Raw genomic sequence first — 21,987 nt, 5'->3', positions numbered from 1 at the left:
TTTGTATCTAATCTGAATTGGGTATTTTCTCTCCCTGGAGGGAAGATAGAAGTTAATTCAATCCTTCTGTTACTTATTTTTACCTCTTGGGTCAGTCAGTATATATGGAGCTCAGGGAGAAAAGCTTAGGTAGGGCCTTAAGTTCTCTTGTATGTTGAAGGTGACTCACAAAGGGCAAGGAATTCAAGAGTAGTGTGAATACTAGAGATTCACAGACCTTTCCAGACTTTGTAGGAGTCAAGCCTGTATACTTGAAGGATGGAATACCTTGGTGGTCTAGAGCTATTTTTTCAAACTTGGGGGTTTTAGAAATTATAAAATTCATTGAATTAGTAAGATTCAACTATACCATCCCTGTGAAGATCTTATTTCAACCTGGAAGTTCTCTATTATGTTAATTAATCAAATCACCTCCCCCCCTTTTTTTCTTTTCCAGCCACACCCGTGGCATATGGAAGTTCTTGGGCCAGGGATGGAATCCTATCCTCAGCTGTGACCTACACCATAGCTGCAGTAATGCCAGATCCTTAACCCACTGCTCCAGGCTGGGGCAACACCACAGAGAAAATCTGGGTCATTAACCCTCTGCACCACAGTGGGAACCCCCCCCCCCTTATTTATTTATTTATTTATTGGTCTTTTTAGGGCCACACCCCTGGCATGTGGAAGTTCCCAGGCTAGGGGTTGAATTGGAGCTGCAGCTGCCCGCCTATACCATAACAACAGCAACGCCAAATCTGAGCTATGTCTGCGACCTACACCATAGCTCATGGCAATGCTGGATCCTAAACCCATTGAGCAAGGCTGAGGATCAAACCAGCATCCTCGTGGATACTAGTCGGGGTTCATTATCACTGAACTACGGCAGGAACTCTCTTTTTTGGTTGATTTTTACTTAGTTCAGTTGAGAACTAAATTTTATACTCTTTCTTTCTTCCTTGTTCTTTTGACTATAATTGTTCCTGGCCTAGTGTTTTAGTTGAATTTTTTGTTATAGATTTTGAGAAATGCTTTCCAAACAACCTCTCAAACTCAAGTCTTGAAGCTGTCATTTACTGAACGAGCATGGTATTAATTGTCACTGGATCAGTTAAATGTAACCATTTTGTGCTTGTTTTAGGATCCTGATGGTGAACATGCCAGGAGAGCAATGCAAAAGGTGATGGCTACGACTGGTGGGATGGGTATGGGACCAGGTGGCCCAGGAATGATTAATATCCCACCCAGTATCCTAAATAATCCTAACATCCCAAATGAGATTATCCATGCATTACAGGCTGGAAGACTTGGAAGTACAGTATTTGTAGCAAATGTAAGTAAATGGAAATATCGTCTCATAAATGACAATCTTGTCAATATGTTAGAAAAGTAATTGTGACATTTGAGAAGAAAAATTTAAATGAGGGTTGTGTTCTCTTCTTGATCTATTTTTAAAAAATCAGCCTTAGGGTTAGCTTTGTCCCCTAATCATCACTGCAGTCATTAGTTACACACAGGCTTGACCATGGTCCTAGTGGGGTCATGTTTATGGAATTTTACAGGTGTTTACAAAAGTGGGTACAGGGTAAAGTGTTTGAGAAGAGCTTGTATACTGACATTTCCCTCATCTTGTTATGTCTGAGGGAATGGTAACACCTTTGCATTTGCAAAGGTAAATATTTTTAAAGGCAAGTAGATTGGGGAGGATGATGGTAAACTTTATAGCTGGGGAACAGAATTTTTTAGTGTTCACAAAATATTTTTGTGACATGTGACATTTTCTAATGCTTGTTTTCAACCAAAGCATGTCACATTCATATAGTAAAAATGTTTTTCTTAAGATGGCTATAATGAGATTTTCTTCCTCTTTCTCTTGATTAGCTGGATTATAAAGTTGGCTGGAAGAAACTGAAGGAAGTTTTTAGTATGGCTGGTGTGGTGGTCCGAGCAGACATTCTTGAAGATAAAGATGGAAAAAGTCGTGGAATAGGCACTGTTACTTTTGAACAGTCCATTGAAGCTGTGCAAGCTATATGTATCCTTTTATTGAAATTCAGCTCTTGGTGGATTTGGTTTGGCCTGAATGTTGTATTAGCGATATAGATTTGTGTGGGAAAGTGATAATTTTGTCTATTAATATTTCCAATGTGACTAGACAGAATGCATTCCTGTGGAAATTACTAAGGGAATACAGTACTGTGTAGAAATAGGCACATGTCCATGAGTGGTCTTTTTAGAGGAATCTGGTTTGAAGGGGGAAGTCCAAAGAATGTGGCACTGGAGAGAAATTCAGTTGTTATTTCATATATGATTCCTTATAGGGTCCTGTCTCCCCAGTGAACATTTTGGAAGAAACACTTCTCTCTGACTGTAAAGTTAGATCTTTGTAGTCACAGGGAGAATACCACTCTTTAACACTTGTCACTAGATTGAGGCAAGATTATCACTGAGTATATTACTCAGAAAACGTGATACTTCAAAAAATGGTGGAATTCCTGGCTTATTAGACACGTACAGAAAACCAATGTTAGTGCTTTTAAGAGGAGGATTGTTTGGTGAGAAGTGTAAGGTTTTATGAATGAATTCCATACCTGAGGATAAACTGAGGTTTCCTTTTTTTTTCCCCCTTGAGCATTGTTCATTGTTCCTTTTATGCTTACTGTACTGTAGAAACAAATACTTGAACTATAAACAGGAATCAAAATTACTCATAATTTCATATTTAAAGGGACTGGTAGGCATGTTGGCATGTTTTTCTCTTTGGTATTTCTTTCCTGTTGTGCATGTTTTTAGAGTTGCAATAAATATCCTTAATTCTAACATCAGCTATGTTTAATGGCCAACTGCTATTTGACAGACCAATGCATGTGAAAATGGTAAGTTAATAGGGTCTCTTCTCTTTAATATACTCAATTTTGTCCAGCAAAAACACGGAATTATTAAAGAGTGTGCACATAGCCACTGTACTGAATTCATGGATCAGTACAAGTTAGGGTACAGTATATATGTTGAGCAGATTTATAATAGAAATAACTTTTTGCGGGAAGCTCCGTATGCCGCAGAAGCGGCCCAAAGAAATAGCAAAAAAAAAAAAAGAAATAACTTTTTGCTCATGCAGCTCTCCAGATAATTTTTCTTTTGCATAGTTATTGACATGGTCAGGAGGTCAGTTGAGTATCCTGCTTGAGTAAGTGATCAGTTGCAGAGATTGGTTACATTATGTAGGTTTCCATTTTCCAGAGTAGTGCAGTATGTTTGTTAGCATCATATCTTTTGTGAACGTAATTGAGTAAATTCAGAAAGCCTTTAAAGTTCTGTTGAAACATTTTAGTAGAAACATCAGTCCAGGGAGTTCCCTTCATGGCGCAGCGGAAATGAACCCGACTAGGATCCATGAAGCTCTGGGTTCGATCCCTCCCCTTGCTCAGTGGGTTGAGGATTGGGAGTTGACATGAGCTGTGGTGTGGGTCACAGATGCAGCTCTGATTAAACCCCTAGCCTGGGAACCTCCATATGCTGTGAGTGCTGCCCTAAAAAACAGAAACAAAAAACACCCCCAAAAAACAAGTCCAGCTGTGGCTATGCCAACGATATCAAAGAAAATAGTAATCCAGTTAGGTGGTCAGGAAGATAATAAAATGAACTATAGAGAAATTTTTTAGTTCAGGATTTCCCAGGTGGCCTGGTGGTTAATTACTCAGCATTGTCACTGCTATGGCACCTGGTTCAGTTCCTAGCCTAAGAACTTTGGCATGTTACAGGAGAGGCTGGGGGAGGGGAAGGAAATCTTAGTTCCTTTAAACATTCAGTTTAGTTGGTTGTTTTGTCTTGTTTTTGTTTTTTGTTTTTTTTTTTTTTGCTTTTTAGGGCCACACCTGTGGCATATGGAAGTCGCCAGGCTAGGGGTCGAATTGGAGCTACAGCTGCTGGCCTCTGCCACAGCCACAGCAACACCAGATCCGAGCTCCATCTGTGACCCACACCACAGCTTACAGCAACACCGGATCCTTAACCCACTGAGCAAGGCCAGGGATCGAACCCACAGCCTCATGGATCCTAGTTGGGTTTGTTAACTGCTGAGCCAAGAAGAGAACCTTCCCAGTTTAGTTTAGTTTTTGAATAATTGTTTCACATGATTCAAAAGTTCAAAGCATGAATATTTAGTGTGAGAGTCTTGCTCTTTGTCCCTAGGTCCCATGTATCCCAGTAATGTGAATGTATATTTTTGTCTTTACCCATTTATGTAAAAGGTAGCAATTTGCTCATGTTTACGTTTTTTTCCCCTCTGCTTTTGGCTGCTCCAAGGCATATGGAGCCCCACGGCCAGGGATCAGATCGAGCCCCACTCTCACCCTAAGCTGCAACTGCAGCAGTGACGGATCTTCAACTCACTGTGCCAGGCCAGGATTGAACCCACTTCCCAGCACTCCCAAGAGGCTGTGGATCCCGTAGTGCCACAGTGGGCGCTCCTTCCATATTTCATTTCGTATTTGTATGTTATTCCATGGCCTGGGTGTGTCATAATGTGTCTAGCCAGTCCTCTGTTGATGGGAATTATTTCTGTCTTTTGCTGTTGATAACAGTGATACAGGGAATACTGAGGTTTATTCACTTTCTCTTTCAGGATGAGAGAGCCTTACCAAAGGGAGATTTTTTCCCTCCTGAGCGTCCACAACAACTTCCCCGTAAGTGTCTCAATTATTTTGGCTGAGATTTTGAGTTTGATTTAACTAACTGGGAAAACTACTTGTGCTGTGTCATTCTGCAGTTATCTTGACCATTCTTGAGTAAAACATTCTAAAAGGTTTTTGTTTTTTTTTAATGGATAGGTTTTTCTGGGTGAAAAATGAGGAGAGAGATTCACAACTTAAGAAGATTGTTAGTACTTCTAGTGGTGAGGCAGGCTGCCCAGGATGTGGATGATGTAGTTTGAGATTTTTCAAAGTGTTGTGGGGAAGGAATAAACAAAACTACAAAGGGAATTAAAGCCAGACAGCACTTGGCTTCAGAAGAGATTGATTATTACGGTATGGCCCAGCAATTCCACTCCTCATTATGGTACAAGAGAGCTAAAAACTTGACATCTGTACAGAAATTTGTACATTGATGTTCGTGGCAGCATGATTTCAGCTGATGGTAAAGGAAATGCATTAAATCCACACAATGGAACATTACTCAGCCATAAAAAGGAATGAAGTACTGGTACACTCTACAGCATAGATGAACCTTAATTGCATCTGTAGGAAATGGTTAGAATAGGTGAATCCACAGACAGAATATAGATTAGTGGTTGCCAAGGGATAAGTGCAGAATGACTGCTACTGGAGATGGGATTTCTTTTTGGGGTGATGATGTGTTCTGGAATTAGGTAGTGGTGATAATTGTATAACTCTGATAAGTCACTGAACTGTACACTCTTTTTTTTTTGAACTGTACACTCTTAAATGGGGGAAATCTTACAGTATGTGAAGTACAGCAGTTAGATTTTTTTTCTTTTTATGGCCGCACCTGCGGCATATGGAAGTTCTTGCTAGGCCATGGAATCTAACTGGAGCTGCAGCTGAGGCCTGTGCTGCAGCTTGCAGCAATGCCGAGTTCTTAACCTATTGAGCCACAACAAGAACTCACAGAATTTTTATATAGGATTATTTGCAACATCCAGGTGAACATCTATCCTATGACAGAGGAGTCTAGTTGATTGGTCACCATGTGGATGGAAACATGCATAACAGTGAAGTCCTCAGAGTTGCCATCGTGGCTCAGTGGTAACGAATCTGATTAGTATCCTTGAAGAGGTGGGTTTCGATCCCTGGCCCCACTCAGTGGGTAAAGATCCCGGTGTTGCCATGAGCTGTGGTGTACATTGCAGATGAGGCTTGGATCCTGTGTTGGTGTGGCTGCAGTTCCGATTTGACCCCTAGCCTGGGAACTTCTATATGCCAAGGTTATGGCCCTAAAAAGCCAAAAAAAAAAAAAAAAAAAAAGAAGAAGAAGAAATGGTGAAGTCCTCCACACTCTATCTGGCAAGCCCACAGAGGGGAGCTGAACCTGAGCACAAAGGGCAGTGGGAATGAGGGTCTACAAGGCCAACCTATTATAGAAGGAGGACTAAGTGGGTGGTTGAGAGCAAGACCTACCTGCTTGTGCAGTGCTATGGAAGATGATGGTCTGGGTGAGGCCATTGAGGTGGAGCTATTTGGAGGGCCAGCCAGTGCCTCCTGTAATGGTGAGTCAAACCTAGGGCTCAGCTGTCAGAGATTGTAGTTAATGGGAGCCTGGAGTAGAACATTGCTCATTTTTGCAGTTTAGGATTATAGAAGCATTATAGAGACAGATTTTGAGAGAAGGTCAATTCTTCAAAAACAGGAGATGGCTTATGTGTTGAAAGTTAACATTATTTAGAGGAAGACCCTGTTTCCTTGTTTGTCGTAATTAATGCGGTCACTTGCAGTAATTACCCAGGATGAGACTGATAGCTAATGTTGACTTTGTGCCTAGGGGAGGGCTAGTTGAGCCTAGCTGAGGGCTGCTTGGCAGCCTTGGCTGACACTGGGCTCCAGGGAGCCCATTATCTGGCTTTTGGCCTTCCCAGACATTGCACAGGGTTGACTTTGAAGTCTTCAGTGCTCTGGGGAGTAAGTATGGTAGTAACCTTGGTGAGAGCCCTTGCTGCTGTTTCTATGCAGTTTAAGAATAGGGATTTTAATCAGATTAAATACTGGGAACTAGTGTAAGATTTTTTTTTTAATGAACTTTGTTCCCATCTTAAAATTCTCAGAGCGTTTTTTTTTTTTTTTTTTTTTTCTTGTCTTTTTGCCATTTCTTGGGCCGCTCCTGCAGCATAGGGAGGTTCCCAGGCTAGGGGTCCAATCAGAGCTGTAGCCCCTGGCCTACGCCAGAGCCATAGCAACACGGGATCCGAGCCGCATCTGCAACCTACACCACAGCTCACGGCAACGCCAAATCCTTAACCCACTGAGCAAGGCCAGGGATCGAATCTGAAACCTCATGGTTCCTAGTCGGATTTGTTAACCACTGAGCCACGACGGGAACTCCAAAATTCTCAGAGCATTTTAAGTGCCTTACGCTATCAGGCCTTGTTGGATGCTTTCAGACCAGTGTGTATTTTTGCTCTCCTGTTTGTGGAGCCTGAAGTTGAAGGTGGGTTAGGAAGCTTTCTGGATAGAAGATAGGTTCTTTGAATATACTAGCTTCATTGTCACTAAAACTGCCTATAGCAGAGTCAGAGAATAGTGTGAGTCTGGTACGTTAATTGGTAACTTATAACGTTGTTTTTCTGGAGAAAAGTCCTTTGGGTCTTGAGGTTGAAAAGTGGGGGTTGGGCACATTAGTGCTGCTTACCCCTTGGTGCCTTTTTTTTTTCCCCCCATCTTTTTAGGCAGCACCCATGGCACATAGAGGTTCCCAGGCTAGGGGTTGAATCGGACCTTCAGCTGCCGGTCTATACCACAGCCACAGCAATATCAGATCTGAGCCTCATCTGCAACCTACACCACAGCTCACAGCAACACCAGGTCCTTAACCCACTGAGCAAGGCCAGGGATCAAACCTGTGTCCTCATGGATGCTAGTCAGATTTGTTTCCACTGAGCTACGGGGACTCCCCCCCGCCCCGCCCCCATACCTTTTTTGATTAAACATTTCTCAGTTCACAATTTAGGGAAACAGGTGCTCACAATTCTCATTGTGTGGGGGTTGTTCATAGTTCTTTGTAGTTTTTACATAAACTGAAATATTTTTAGTTGCCCTTCCTTTATACATATCACACACTCTAATCTGTAGTGTTTTATGAAAGGTTACGCCTTAAAAGGAAGCGCTCCCATATGCACCAGTGTTGAATTATGGATTAGGCCCTGGCTTTGCTGGTGGAGGTGGGTGGTGAGATGAGTGTGACAGCCAGAGCACAATAAACAAAGACTTTTTTGCCTTCAGAGTCATGGTTTCCTAAGTAAGTGGAATCTATCCTCTAACTTTCTCTTTTCCTTTCAGATGGACTTGGTGGTATTGGCATGGGGTTAGGACCAGGAGGACAGCCTATCGATGCCAATCATTTGAATAAAGGCATTGGAATGGGAAACATAGGACCTGCAGGTGAGAAGTACAGTGTGCCCTGATTGGGGGTTTCTGGGGAAGTTAGTTATTAAAGCTAATTATTGGGATAATTGGGCATTGAGTAGTTCAAATGAGGAATGAGGCTTTCATTGGGACAAAATCAATTCTATCCTTATTTATCTCTGATTCATTTTCATAAAGGCAGTATTTTGTATTTTTACTGAGTTGAATGCTTTTTCCTACAGTTATTATTCTTTGCGGTTTATCCTCTCAAGACCTTTTGAGCTGAGATACTCAGTTAAGCCTTTGGATTAAAAGGCAAGCCAGAGAGTTGGTCTTGCTCAAGGTCACACTATCAGTTAGTGACAGAAACTGTAGGTCTCCTAATTGTGAGACCACAGCACTGCCAATCTATTACCCAGGCCCCCTTGGGCTCTCACTTGGTTGACACTGGCTTCCAGGGATAGGGGCACTGGTAGATGCAGAAAGCTTGCCTCAGTGCATGACGACAACATAGTGCTCATAGGCCAAGGAGACTAATGATGCAGAATGTTGTCTTTGTTTAAGACAAGAAATAGCTAATGAATAAAAGCTTTGATACGTAGAATAAATTTTAAACTTTGCTTTTTAGCATTTTCATTTCTGTACAATGAGACATTTTTAAGTCCTTTTTAAAATGCTTCATTTTTATGACCTCTTCACCTTGGATGGCTCTACCAATCTGACCTGACTGACACCTCAGAGGAAAAGCAGGGATTGGGGGAAGGGAAGCCTCAGTGTTTTTAGGAACTGCATTTTATTTAGAGAATTTTACCTTTAAAAAGGATTTTTAAGTTCGTTTCTGTTCCCTAAAATAAGTTTCTAAAAAGTCAGTGTTCCCTGGCCTATACTTGATATTTATGTTTTCATGTTGTAAAGTAACTGACCTGGTCATTTAATGACTGTGTGGACACTATAAAATTTTGAGTCACATAGTGATTATTTTGTTAAAAGCTTAAATGTAGGAGTTTCCATCATGGCTCGGTGGTTAATGAACCTGACTAGTATCCATGAGGACTTGGGTTTGATCCCTGGCCTTGCTCAGTGGGTTAAGGATCCATCATTGCCGTGAGCTGTGGTATAGGCCAGCAGCTGTAGCTCTGATTTGACCCCTAGTCTGGGAACCTCCATATGCTGCAGGTGCAGCCCTAAAAAGACAAAAGACCAAAAAAGAAAAGAAAAAAGCTTAATCGTAATAGTTTGTTGAAGTGAGAGCCCCACCCCTATTTTCCTTGATAATTAAAATATATGTTTTCAGGGATATTTTTGTTCTTTTGCTGTTTTGAAATTTCTTGTGCTTTTTAAGTTCAAACGTTACTGCTTTAACATAATTTTAGTTTGCACTGACTTTTTCTTTTTAAGGAATGGGAATGGAAGGCATAGGATTTGGAATAAATAAAATGGGAGGTAAGAAATTTAAAATGAAGTAGAAATGTAATTACTTTTAGGTTTGGTTCTCCCTCTCCCCCCCCTTTTCTCTTAAGCCCTGCATGAAATTCTGACATTGGTTTCCAAAAAGTTTGAGTGTAGAAATTACTTTTACCTGTTGATCCTTCCAGTGGATGTCTTGGCTTTTGTTTCTGGCTTTCTCACTAACTAGCTCTGTGACCTTGGGCAAATCACTCCATCTCTCTGGGCCTCTCTTTGCTTGTTTCTTCAGTGAGGGGGTTGGATCAGATCAGCTTTTTGAGGACAGTGATTTTTCAGCAAGGGCACCAGCCTTTTTTCCCTAAAAGCCCTTAAATTAGTTGAGGTTTTGGCAGAAAATGCCTTAGGTGAAACTTTACGGTTTTTTTCCTATTCTGTCTGAGTCTTTTTAGGCTGATGGTAAAATGTGAATGTCTCTTTTAGGCATGGAGGGACCCTTTGGTGGTGGTATGGAAAACATGGGTCGATTTGGATCTGGGATGAACATGGGCAGAATAAATGGTAAGACTCCTGTTTATACCTACTCTTTGCTGGCTTTTGGCTCTCAGGTGACTTTAGGCAACAGATTCATTTTTAGTAAATGATTTCTCCCTTCACTTTTCTACCAAATCTATTATCTTTGAATTGCCTCAAATAAAGTTTGTGTTTCAAAAGGTAGACTTAATAGGAGTTCCCATTATGGATCAGAGGAAACAAATCCAACTAGTATCCATGAGGATGTGAGTTCAATTCCTGGCCTCGCTCAGTGGGTTAAGGATCCAGCTTTGCTGTGAGCTGTGGTGTAAGTCACAGATGCAGCTCAGACCCTACATTGCTGTGGCTGTGGTGTAGGCTGGCAGCTGCAGCCCCAGTTTGACCCCAGCCTGAGAACTTTCAAACTCCACAAGTACGGCCCTAAAAAGCAGAAGGAAAAAAAGTTAGACTTAATAGTAGAGAAGTGTCAAATCTCTTGAGGCTTTTCTGTGTCTCACATCTCCCAAGTACAAACAAAAATCTCCCCAGTAATTGTCCCATAAAGCTTTGAAGCTTTCCTGTTACTTTAAGCACTTGTCTCCCCTGGAGTGCTGGACTGGGGGAATTCTTGATCATCTGCTCTGATGTCTCCATATTGTGAGCAGATGCATTAATTTAACATATAATGCAAAATTTGGTATACTGTTTAAATTTTACAGCTTTCCCAACTTCTTAACTGAAATATATCAATTATAATAATAACAATGTGTTACTTCATTTAGCCCTTGCAAGAACCACATGATGTGTAGGTACTGGTATCCCCATTTCATTAGAAACTGAGGCCCAGAGTGACTTGCCTACGGTCACAATGGCTAGTAATGGTGAAATATGGAGCCTGGCTATTTGGCTCCAGAGCTTGGTTTCTAATCATGCTGAGATCCTACTTTTTAGAATTGCCTCCAGCACGGTTGTCACCTGTCACCAACCATGGCCACTGCACCGTCCCCTCCCCCCAGCAGGGCTGTAGAGTGCTTTGAGAAACTTGGGCTCTTGGACTCTTTGACCATCACCTGTGGGAATGCTGCTTCTTTCAGGCACAGACTTTTTAGGAATGGGAAGGTATTAAGGATTTGGGTTTAAGTGATTCTTTGCTAGTCTGTAGTAACATGTAATGTGAAAATAGTATAGAGCAAGCAAGAACTTTACTGAGATAGATATTAACTATTAGGCTAGAAAGAGATATTCTTGATGAATAGACTGAAAAGTCAGTGTTGCCTTGTCTATACAATCATAGTAAGGAATGAAAGAACAAAGATCTCTGTTTCCAGTGTGCTTTCAGGCTTGCTTTTAGCTCTTATGTGCATGGGATTTTTAATAAAAAATGAGAGTTGGAGAAATCTGGCTTGATAAAGTGCTTGCTCAGAACAGATGGGCCATTTGAAAGGCGATTTGGGTTGTGCTCTTAGCAGATGAGTAATGTGATTTAGAAGTAGATGGAAATGGGGGGGTTGTGCTGAGCCATGTGGACAGTATCTTTGGTAACCTGGCAGATGGAATGAGCCTGGTGGTTAAAGGTTCAAAATGCCGATTCTTCTGGAGAACTACAATGGAGGATGTGTTCTTATGCCGTGTTCTTAGATGTGCTCAGATACAGACACTTGGGAGTCCTCCTTTTCCATCTTCTTTGACAGAGAACAGGGACTTCCTTAACACTGGAGCTGTGTTTTGAGATTTGGGTAGATCAGCTCTGAAGCCCTTGGGCTCTGGGACCAAGGAAGGTTTCAGTTACTGATAAAGAAGTTTTAACTTAAATGTTGAGATCATGATGTAAATGTGTTACATTTTCTTAAAATTCTAGCCTGCTTCCACATTTCTCATAGAGTCATTTACTTCACCGAAAAGCATTAGGGACTCCCACTGCATTTTTTTTGTAGTTATGCAATAAAACGTGTCAATTAATAGCACCCATATACTTTATTTTTTTTATTTATTTATTTTTTATATAATTTTTTTATTTTCCCACTGTACAGCACACCCATATACTTTATATTTGTAAGGAACAAGATTAATAAACTAAATTATCCTAAGAACTTGTCAGTATGGAAGAGGAGACAAAGTATAATGCACATTTTAAGTCTTGCTTTAGATGAATAGAAGATGGAAGAATTAGCCTGTGTTGTAAGTCATGAGAAGGTTTCTCAAACAGGTGACAGCTGTGGTAGGGCTGTTCCCCTTAAGCTAAGACCTTTGTTTTGTTGTTGTTGTTTTTCCCCCTTTTTTTCAGCCACACCCATGGCAAATGGAAGTTCCTGGGCCAGTGCTCAAATCCAAACCACATCTGCAACCCACTGTGCTGGGCTGGGGATCAAACCTGAAAAGTCACAAAGATTAGCCAGATCATTAACACTGTGCCACAGTGGAAACTCCCAAACCTCTGTTTTTTAAAAACAATGTGAAAAATAACAAATGCTTCTGCAGTCGGCATAGGAAAAAAATAGTGACGTTACCAAACCCCATTATGTAGATGAAACCACTCCAGTTGCCAGTAGAGAAGTTGTTTTGTTTGTACGCAGGCGTTCTTTCTGTATTCTAATGGCTGTGCTTATGTATTAGAAGATGGGCATTTGTGTTGGATTACTTAGGTTCCAGCCCTTGTGTCGTGCTCTCCCCCCCCCCCCCCAACCTGGTGACCTTGGTGGAGTAACTAAGTCGTTTGAGCCCCTTTCTTTGTAAAGGGGTAGTGGTGGTGAGAGGACTATAAGCTTGCAGGCTCATTTTGAGGATTCCACGAAATATAGCACATATGAAGCCCTGGACAGTGCAGGGCATGTGAGAAGGGCCCCAGAGGTGGTACTGCTGCTGCCGTGATGAGCAGGCTTTCCTGCAGCCTGCCTTTGCCTCTACATATACTGCCCACACCAGTTAGTGCCAATAGCTGGTGCTTGGTGTACCCATTGTGTGACTGGGATGTAAGCTGTAAATTAGTCCTTCTTAATGGACTAGTTCAGGAATTCCTTTGAAGTGATTTTCTTAAGGAATAATGGATGAATGATGGTTTCTTTCCTGTAGAAAAACTAAACATGCTGACTTGCTGGTTGTAGTTGTGTGTCTGTAGTTTTTGGTTTTGTTTCTAAAATCTAAAACTTAATGGTATACCTGGAAAGGCCTAGGGTAGTATTTTTTTCCACAGAGATGGAGCGTGGAGGATTTGAGAGAGACTTTGCCAGAAAGGAGATAGGAATGTCTCAAAGCTTTGGAGAGCCCCTTGGCAGAGGAATGGGTAAGAAGGCCCCACAGACCCCATGTGGGTGGGGTCAAACCCCCCAGAGAGTGCTGGCTCACTCTGATGTTGGGAGGTTCTTTCTTAGGCTTAGTCAGCTGTTTTTTCTTGGGCTTTTAAATGGTTGTATGTTTTCTAGACTTAGATAAGAATTTTTGGTCCTTGAATTTTTTTTTGATGTCAACAGCACTAGTCTTCAGATAGCTGCTTTTTTCACATTGGTATACAGTGTTTCCCTGCGTGGAGTCAAAACTGCTGCGTTTACATGACATCGTGACTCTTTGGTCACGGTAGAGATTTTTAAAGCCCTGCTAAGTGGGGGTGTGTGTGCGCATGCAAGTCTTCTTCATCCAGGGCCCTGTGGTGTTCTAGCTAACAAAGATGATGGTGTCCTTGCTTGATGTATTTTGAAAGATCTCGGTAAACTAGGGAAGGTTCCTGATGTTGGAAGGCCTTGAATATTGGGCCTGCCTAAATGTAGAGAAATTCTTTTCAGTTTTGGCTAGTTTGCAAAGCAGTTTTTTCTTTACTTTTCCTTTGATGTCTTCTCCAGTTTTGAGTTTTGATGTTTCTGAGATTCTGTCGGCTTAATGCTCTTAATTAGTGTGGAACAAGGAGACTGTCTATTCCCTATTCCTGGGCTCTGAAATTTGTTTTGAAGGAGATTTAGAGCATGGATAATTCTTCCCCCAACACCCTCTCCCCCCATCTTCACCTGCTTCTCATCCTGTGCGGAATACGCAGCTACTAGGTGATAGCCTCAAAGAGTACTCAGCCTTTGTCTTTATGGGACAGCCTGAGCTAGGTGTGAGAGCTTTAAACTTTTTATTATTTATTTATTTATTTTTGTCTTTTTTTTTTTTTTTTGGCTATTTCTTTGGGCCGCTTCGCGGCATATGGAGGTTCCCAGGCTAGGGCTCGAATCGGAGCTGTAGCCACCGGCCTATGCCAGAGCCACAGCAACACGGAATCTGAACCGTGTCTGCAACCTACACCACAGCTCACGGCAACGCCGGATCGTTAACCCACTGAGCAAGGGCAGGGACTGAACCCGCAACCTCATGGTTCCTAGTCGGATTCGTTAACCACTGCACCAACCACTGCGCCACGACGGGAACTCCCTTTAAACTTTTTAGATGTAGTTTGTATGAGCTGAGCTGTATTCTTAGAGTTTATGAAGGCCCTAGAAAAATTTGTCATTCAGCTCATCAGTGAGACAGAGTTCTTGAGTCTGCAGATTATTTCCAGGTGTCCTATTGTCTGTTTCTTTCATGAAAATAAGAAATTACTGGAAACTGGCAGAGCCTCCTTGCCTGCCTGCTTGCATCTCTCACAAGCGTCCTATATTAATAAATATCTCTATTTCTTGCCTAAAAAAAAAAGAAAAAAGAAATTACTAGAAACTCTTTCCCCCAGAGTAGACTGTTGTTTGGTAGAGACTTTTGTTTCATTTTTTTCCCCCTGACCATGACTGTACCTTTATTCTAGATTGTTTCAGAGCTTTAGAACTTGGGGATGAGTTCATAATCTGTATGTCACTAGGTTAGTCAGAAGTTAGTTGTTGCCATGACTGGCTTTGTTTTTGTATCTTGGAATGGTAAGAAAGTTTTTTTTTCCTCTTTTTTAAAAATTCTCAACATCCATTTTATTTTATTTATTTTTTCCTTTTTTACAGCTGCACCTGTGGCATATGGAAATTCCCAGGCTAGGCACTGAATTAGAGCTGCAGCTGCCAGCCTATGCCACAGCCACAGCAATGCCATATTCTTAACTCACTGAGCAAGGCCAGGGATCCTCATGGAGACCCACATCCTCATGGAGACTATGTTGAGTTCTTAACCCACTGAACCACAATGAGAATTCCAGTTTTTAAAAAAATACTTTAAAATTTGTCATTTGGCCGCAGATCCTAATTCGTGAATACCTGTGGTGAGAAAAAAATGGCATGAGATTTTGGTCCCATGGGCACTTTCTTCTGCTATGAGTTCTTTGCTACTCTGAGGGTGCCTCTCACCTCTGTGATGAGACTGTCAGCCTCGTCCCAGTTCTGTCGTGGCTTCTACAAGAGATGGACTAGTGAGGTTATTTCATGTGGCAACAGGAAACATGATCTGTCCTGACCTGAATATAGGAACGTCATCTGCAGGGCTTGCTATCTCATGCTGCTTTGGCACCTTCTTACTGATTGAGACTGTGGTTATCTCTTTGTACGGAGGCTTCCCAAAGTGACCACAGGCAAAAAGCGAAGGACTTTTTGTTCTACCGCTGCTTGTGATCAGACCAAGTTAGTAAAAAGGTCTTTTTACTAAATAATAAATAAAATCTTTTAGTCAGGTTTTCAGAGTAGTTACGTAGATAGGGTTTTCACATTCAATTCTTGATCTGTTTTTATTATGTGTTGTTTCCTTGACAGTTGGATCATTTTTGGTGCAACTTTCTGTAATGCCTCCCAATTCAGTGTCCTTCTCCTTCTGTCAAAACAGTAGGTCTTTGCATGAACAACTGTGCTTGGTGCTGAAGGAATATAGATAAGTATGTAGTCCTTGACCCTGAAGGATGTGGTGCAGCTGAGATGATGCTGAGAGTGGTTCAGGGCAGCACCAGAGATCAGCACATAGACGTGGCCTCATCAAGAGAGCGAATGGAAATGTTGGTTCCCAGGCTCTCAGTAGCCATGTGAGCACCACATAAAGGTGATCATTTCCTCTGTGTTAAGATTTGAAAAAGCACTACTCTAGACGGCTGATAGAAGAGTTCTGCTCAGAGGACACTCATTCAGGCAGGGGTGCAAGAAGACCATGTAGGAGATGCAGTTTTACCTGAGGGGGCTGGGCTTTAGCATAGGTAGAGGGTGTCTTGACACAGAGAGGGCCGACAGCAGCATCAGGTGCAGGGGCTTGGAAATGACGATCTACCAGGAGAGGGAAGAACAGATTAGACTTCTGAGTCAGGGAGGCCTGTGAATGCTCATGAAAAGAGTTTGACCTTTCTCTTCAAATCAGTGGTGGGCTGAATGTGAAGTCTTTTGCAGGTAATGGTTTGATCCAAGTGCTGCTTTAGGAACTAGAGTCCAGGACTGGGTGTGCTGAGCAGGATCCCAAGTGTCATGGAAGAACCCCCCCCCCCCCCCCCCAATTTCATGACCACACTGCAACATATGGAAGTTCCCTGGCCAGGTATTAAATCTGAGCCGCAGCTGCAACCTGTGCTTCAGCTATGGCAATGCTGGATTCTTCAACCTACTGCACTGGGCCAGGGTTTGAACCTGTACCCATACAGTGACCCAAGCTGCTGCAGTTGGATTCTTGGGAAGCAGGGGCACCCTCGGCATATGGAGTTTCCCAGCCTAGGGGTTGAATCGGAATCAGAGCTGTAGCTGCCACCCTACACCACAGCCACAGCAACACGGGATTCCAGCCGCATCTTTGACCTACACCACAGCTCACGGCAATGCCGGATCCTTAACCCACCAAGCAAGGCCAGGGATCAAACCTGTGTCCTCATGGATACTAGTCAGATTCCTTTCTGTTGAGCCACGATGGGAACTCCTGCAGCTGGATTCTTAACCCACGCTGCCGCAGTGGGAACTCCATAAGCCCCAGTCTTGCTTGCAGGCTGGAGGTCTGTTTCTTGGTATGCTTTCCCACCCCCTTCCTTTAGCTGGTGGTTGTAGTACTAGAAATAGCCGCAGGGCTAGGGTTTAATCTCTTTGTGGTCATGGTCATAATAGGAGATGTGCTTTGTGGCTTTTGTCCACATTGCTGATCATACTTCAGGACCTGAGAAGAGGTAGGTACAAGTTTCTTAGACCTAGAAAACTGTATCTTTATAAACTAATGCTAATGAGAGCATTAACAAAGAAGTTTGGATGAGCCACCAGCAAGCAAGCAGCAGTGTTGCTGTTTTGGACAGCTGAGTATGTTTGGATTTTTTGTTTTTCTGAGGCTTTGTCTGTCCATTGGTCACACTTATTCCTTCCAGAAAGGGCTGGTGGGCTCGGTTTGCTGCAGTCTTCCCTTGCATGGCTCTTTGATAAAGTCATATTTCTAGCGCTCCTTGCAGTTGCTTCTGGCTTTCAGGGTTTTGGCTTTAAGTGTAGCTACAGCAGTATTTTGCTCAAGGATAACTGAGGTGTTGATAAATCTGGGTGGGTGTGTACATGCTTCATTCAGTGTGTGAGTACTGAAGGTTGGGACCAGTCTTAGAAAACTGCTACTGGACCCATTCTTGATCTGGCTTTCCAAGTTCAGCTCGTGGGTGCATTTCCACAGGCCTAACAACTGGGCCTCAGACTCTGGAACTACATGGGATCCAAGCATCATGACCCATCATTAAGGACTCTTACAGTTTTCCAGTAAAATGACCTTGTGTGTGTGTATATTTCTCAACCCCTTTCCCTTTCCTTTTTAATTTTTTAATTGGTAGCATTCCTGCTCTGGAATTTGGCTAATTTTTTTTTCTTCCTGATTTCCTTAGAAATCCTAAGTAATGCCCTGAAGAGAGGAGAGATCATTGCAAAGCAGGGAGGAGGTAGGAAACGCTTAGTTTTGATGTTTTGATTTTTAGAAAAGCCTTGTATTATTGGGGATAGTAGAGTGTAGTGGTGAAAAGCATGGGCTCTAAAATAGACTGCTTGGGGTGGGAAACCTCTTCCTAGCTGAGTGACATTTGGCAAGTTACTCAACTTCTGGTTTTCATACTGTAAAATGGGGATATAATAAATAGTACCTACCTCATGGGGTTGTGGTGTAAAGTATATGAGTTAATGCCTAGAAGAGGACTATTATATATATATATATATGTGTGTGTGTGTGTGTATGTATGTATATAGTGTGTATGTATGTATATAGTGTGTTAGTCACTGTTAGAATGCCCGTGTAATTTAGGAGCTTTCTTGTTTCTGATACTATAAAATTATAAATGCCTAAAAGTAAATATGTTAACCTAATTATAAAAGTGTATACCACCTAATCTTAACAAATGTTTACTATATACACATGTGCTCATAAAAATTCAGAGAATTATGAAGAAAGTAAATACCTGAAATCTCACTGCTCAGTGATGAATACTATAAATAATTTGGGGTATATTCTTTCATCAATACACTTTTTAAAATGCGTACTTAAAATTAATGTACTTATTTCAGTCTTCCCCCCCCCCCACCCATGGCTCTGAGATTCTTGGCATTTCCTTGGCACTTGATGGAGTTATTTCTATGGTGGGCTGATTCTAAAACTCTGTGTGGGTGCCGTTTCGTCCTAGTTTACTCTGCTGCTGTTGGCATCTGGAGCATAACCTTCATTTTTGATGCTCTTGGGTATGCTACCCACCCTCTTTAGATTTCTTACCTATTAAACTTTCTTAATAGTTTCTGAGACATTTCTATTCTGAAAGTTTAATATTCTTAAAATTGCATTTCTACTTTGCCACTTGGTGCATTGTTAATCTACTAAGGAAATAGTTGCCGAGAAGTGGCATGACATGTGACATGGCAAGATCATAGCATTGGTCAGTTAGAGAATCAGAGAAACTGTCGGATTTCCTTTTCTTGAATTTGCATCTTGGCCTGGGTTGCTTGATTTAACAATGGGCTGGCTGAGGGCTGAACTGCCCATTTTTTAGAGGCTGCTGCTGGTGGTGGTGAAGCTTGAGTGCAAGGAATTCTTGGGCTCTGCATGGGAAAAACCTAGTGAGTGGTGGCCTTGATAGCAGAGCCAGACCCTCCTCTGGAATTGCAAGCATCACAGGGTCACTGCACTGCTGACCTGCCAGCCTGTGTCCAACTGAGCCATGGCAGTGAGGGACTGACCCCAAGTCCTTTTCCAGAGTATACCCCATAGTGCTGTTGGCTTTTTCCCTTTAAAGCCAACAAAGGTATACACAACAAAGTCAGGTAAAGCTTCCCTGAAAGTGGCTGTGTTCATTTATACACAAAGACCTGTATTGGTGTTGATGTTTATTTTATCTCTTCCTGATTACATGGCTCTGTAATAACCTCTCAATGCCATGGAGGTGCTAATTAAGGAAATGCAGCCAGACTGGTTACTAGCAGGGCATTGTAGAAGGATAAGTTGGGAGCGGAGTTCAGTTGTCACCATTATAATCCATGTAATCTATTACGTTGGGTGACCATCTGAGTCTGAGGTGTTCCCCCCACCACCCCAGCCTTTATCAATGTTTGGTGGAAGGGAAAGTGCACAGTTCTCAGGAATTGATGCCTGTTGGTCACAAAGCTTGTCACAGGTATTGGTACTGCCAAGGTAATGTGGAGAACATTGTTGACAAAAGTCCTCCAGGATGGATTTTTTTTTCCCCTCTTTTAAATTTTATTTCGGAAATTTTAACTGGCACAGAATTAAGAAGAATGATGTATATATACCCTACCCAGCTTTGACAGTTGCCAACATTTGAGGCATGTCTAATGATAAATCATTGTGGGACTTTATTTCTGAACCGTGGTTGAGCTTGTGAAGTGTCCTGGTCTCTGCACCCAGGTCACTTTCCTGGCATGGTATGGACATAGATTCTCAGGTCCCTGATATCTACCTGTGTTTATGTCTCTGTTTTAGGTGGAGGCGGAGGCAGTGTCCCTGGAATTGAAAGGATGGGCCCCGGCATTGACCGCATTGGGGGTGCCGGCATGGAGCGCATGGGCGCAGGCCTGGGCCACGGCATGGATCGTGTGGGCTCTGAGATTGAGCGTATGGGCCTGGTCATGGACCGCATGGGCTCAGTCGAGCGCATGGGCTCAGGCATCGAGCGTATGGGTCCATTGGGCCTCGACCACATGGCCTCCAGCATCGAGCGCATGGGCCAGACCATGGAGCGCATCGGCTCTGGCGTGGAGCGCATGGGTGCCGGCATGGGCTTTGGCCTTGAGCGTATGGCCGCACCCATTGACCGTGTGGGCCAGACCATCGAGAGGATGGGCTCTGGTGTGGAGCGGATGGGCCCTGCCATTGAGCGCATGGGCCTGGGCATGGAGCGCATGGTGCCCGCAGGCATGGGGGCAGGCCTGGAGCGCATGGGCCCTGTGATGGATCGCATGGCCACTGGCCTGGAGCGCATGGGCGCCAACAACCTGGAGCGCATGGGCCTGGAGCGTATGGGCGCCAACAGCCTGGAGCGCATGGGCCTGGAGCGTATGGGCGCCAACAGCCTGGAGCGCATGGGTCCTGCCATGGGCCCGGCCCTGGGTGCTGGCATTGAGCGCATGGGCCTCGCCATGGGTGGCGGTGGCGGTGCCAGCTTTGACCGCGCCATCGAGATGGAGCGTGGCAACTTTGGAGGAAGCTTCGCAGGTTCCTTTGGTGGAGCTGGAGGCCATGCACCTGGGGTGGCCAGGAAGGCCTGCCAGATATTTGTGAGAAATGTAAGTGGGTTCTTAGGAACTTTTCTGTAGTGGTATGCATAGGCAGGGAGGAAGGCAGAGAGTCAGCAGGACTGAAGGATGGAAGGTCAGAGTCAGAAGGAGGGCTGAGGAGTTCCCCTTGTGGCTTAGTGGGTTAAGAACTGGTTAGTATCCATGTGGGTTGATCCCTGGCCTCGCTCAGTGGGTTAAGGATCCGGCGTTGCCATTAGCTGTGGTGTAGTGTAGGTCGCAGACTCTTCTTGGATTCCTTGTTTCTGTGGCCATGTCTAGGCTGGCTGCTGCAGGTCTGATTTAACCCCTAGCCTGGGAACTTCCGTATGCCACAGATGCAGCCTTAAAAAGGAAGGGGAAAAAAAAGAGCTCTGTCACAGTTTGGTGTTGGGAGGAAGAGGAGGAGGCAGTTTGAGGGCTGTGATACTCATGAAGCACAAAGAATGAGTTTTATGAAATCCTAGGCTTCTCTGACTACTCAATGGAACAGACAGTGATCTGAAGAATTGAGTTTCTTGATGTCTTGGCTCTATGAGTTGCTAAATGACATGGCAAGACAATTCACAAGGGAAAATGGGGCCGTATCTGAAGTATCTTAACTAGATTGACTTCCTATTCAGTGGTTCTGTGGGCTCTTCACCACAGGCAGTTGTGCATTCTGCACTCTGCATGATGCTCCCACAGACAGATACAGCCATAAGGGAGTGAACTTGCTGGGCTAGTTTAGAACTTCATCCAGAAAGACTTGTTTTATTCTCTGCTAATTGAGTTTGAAGGTCAGCCAGTTTCTCTCTGTAATAAGAAATCTTAAAGGCACCCTGAGACGATTGTAATGTGTGTGACTTAGGATTTGGTTGAATCACTCACCAATCTCTCTTTTCCCCCTCTTCAGCTCCCATTTGATTTTACATGGAAGATGCTAAAAGACAAATTCAACGAATGTGGTAAGTGTTTTTTAGAAAGGCTTTTTTAGGTGCTTCCTTGTGGCTTGTGGGTGCTGCATTTGAGTCACACAGCGAAGCTTCCATCCCAGTCTTCACAGACACACTTCATGACTCTAGAGGATGGATGGGACTTGCCATTTTTCTGCCCATGCAATGATTCAAGCAGATTGTTGAGTTTCCTGTTTTGTGTCAGACACTTTTCACCTGTGTTCTCATTTCACTTTTTGTTTTTTCCCTTTTCTTGTCTTTGAAAGGAGGTAGTATTGTCCCCGTTTTACAGAGTCAGGCAAAGTCACGTTCCTGAGGTCACATGGCTTCTAAGTGACAAAGCTAAATGAAAGTAAATACATCTGAGACGAGGTTGCTTTCCACAATAGCACCACTTGACCAGCAGGTCCCATGAATGAGCTTTCACAGGCTCTGGGTATG

The 21,987-nt window shown here is 43.1% G+C and overlaps 1 protein-coding gene across 18 annotated transcripts in view; it reads left to right on the top strand.

The window, feature by feature from the left end:
* The window catches only part of HNRNPM (heterogeneous nuclear ribonucleoprotein M), a 45,065-nt gene that overhangs the window by 21,453 nt on the left and 1,625 nt on the right, over positions 1 to 21,987 (top strand). For 3 of the 18 annotated variants that reach the window (XM_085009235.1, XM_085009244.1, NM_001244930.1), the window contains 11 exon segments: positions 1,121 to 1,159; positions 1,277 to 1,312; positions 1,861 to 2,014; positions 2,806 to 2,855; positions 4,604 to 4,664; positions 7,989 to 8,090; positions 9,453 to 9,497; positions 9,942 to 10,019; positions 17,728 to 17,781; positions 19,821 to 20,623; positions 21,507 to 21,558. In XM_085009235.1, the coding sequence (XP_084865361.1) occupies positions 1,121 to 1,159; positions 1,277 to 1,312; positions 1,861 to 2,014; positions 2,806 to 2,855; positions 4,604 to 4,664; positions 7,989 to 8,090; positions 9,453 to 9,497; positions 9,942 to 10,019; positions 17,728 to 17,781; positions 19,821 to 20,623; positions 21,507 to 21,558 (1,474 nt within the window). 18 annotated transcript variants of the gene reach the window in all.

Source organism: Sus scrofa, chromosome 2 (assembly GCF_054392235.1).
Source record: "Sus scrofa isolate SSC_HxYL_T2T_F1_AM1 chromosome 2, Sscrofa_HxYL_maternal_Yorkshire_Landrace_v2.0, whole genome shotgun sequence".
Classification (NCBI taxonomy): Eukaryota; Metazoa; Chordata; class Mammalia; order Artiodactyla; family Suidae; genus Sus; species Sus scrofa.
Note: the sequence above shows the minus strand (reverse complement) of the source record. Positions and strands in the feature narration are given on the sequence as shown.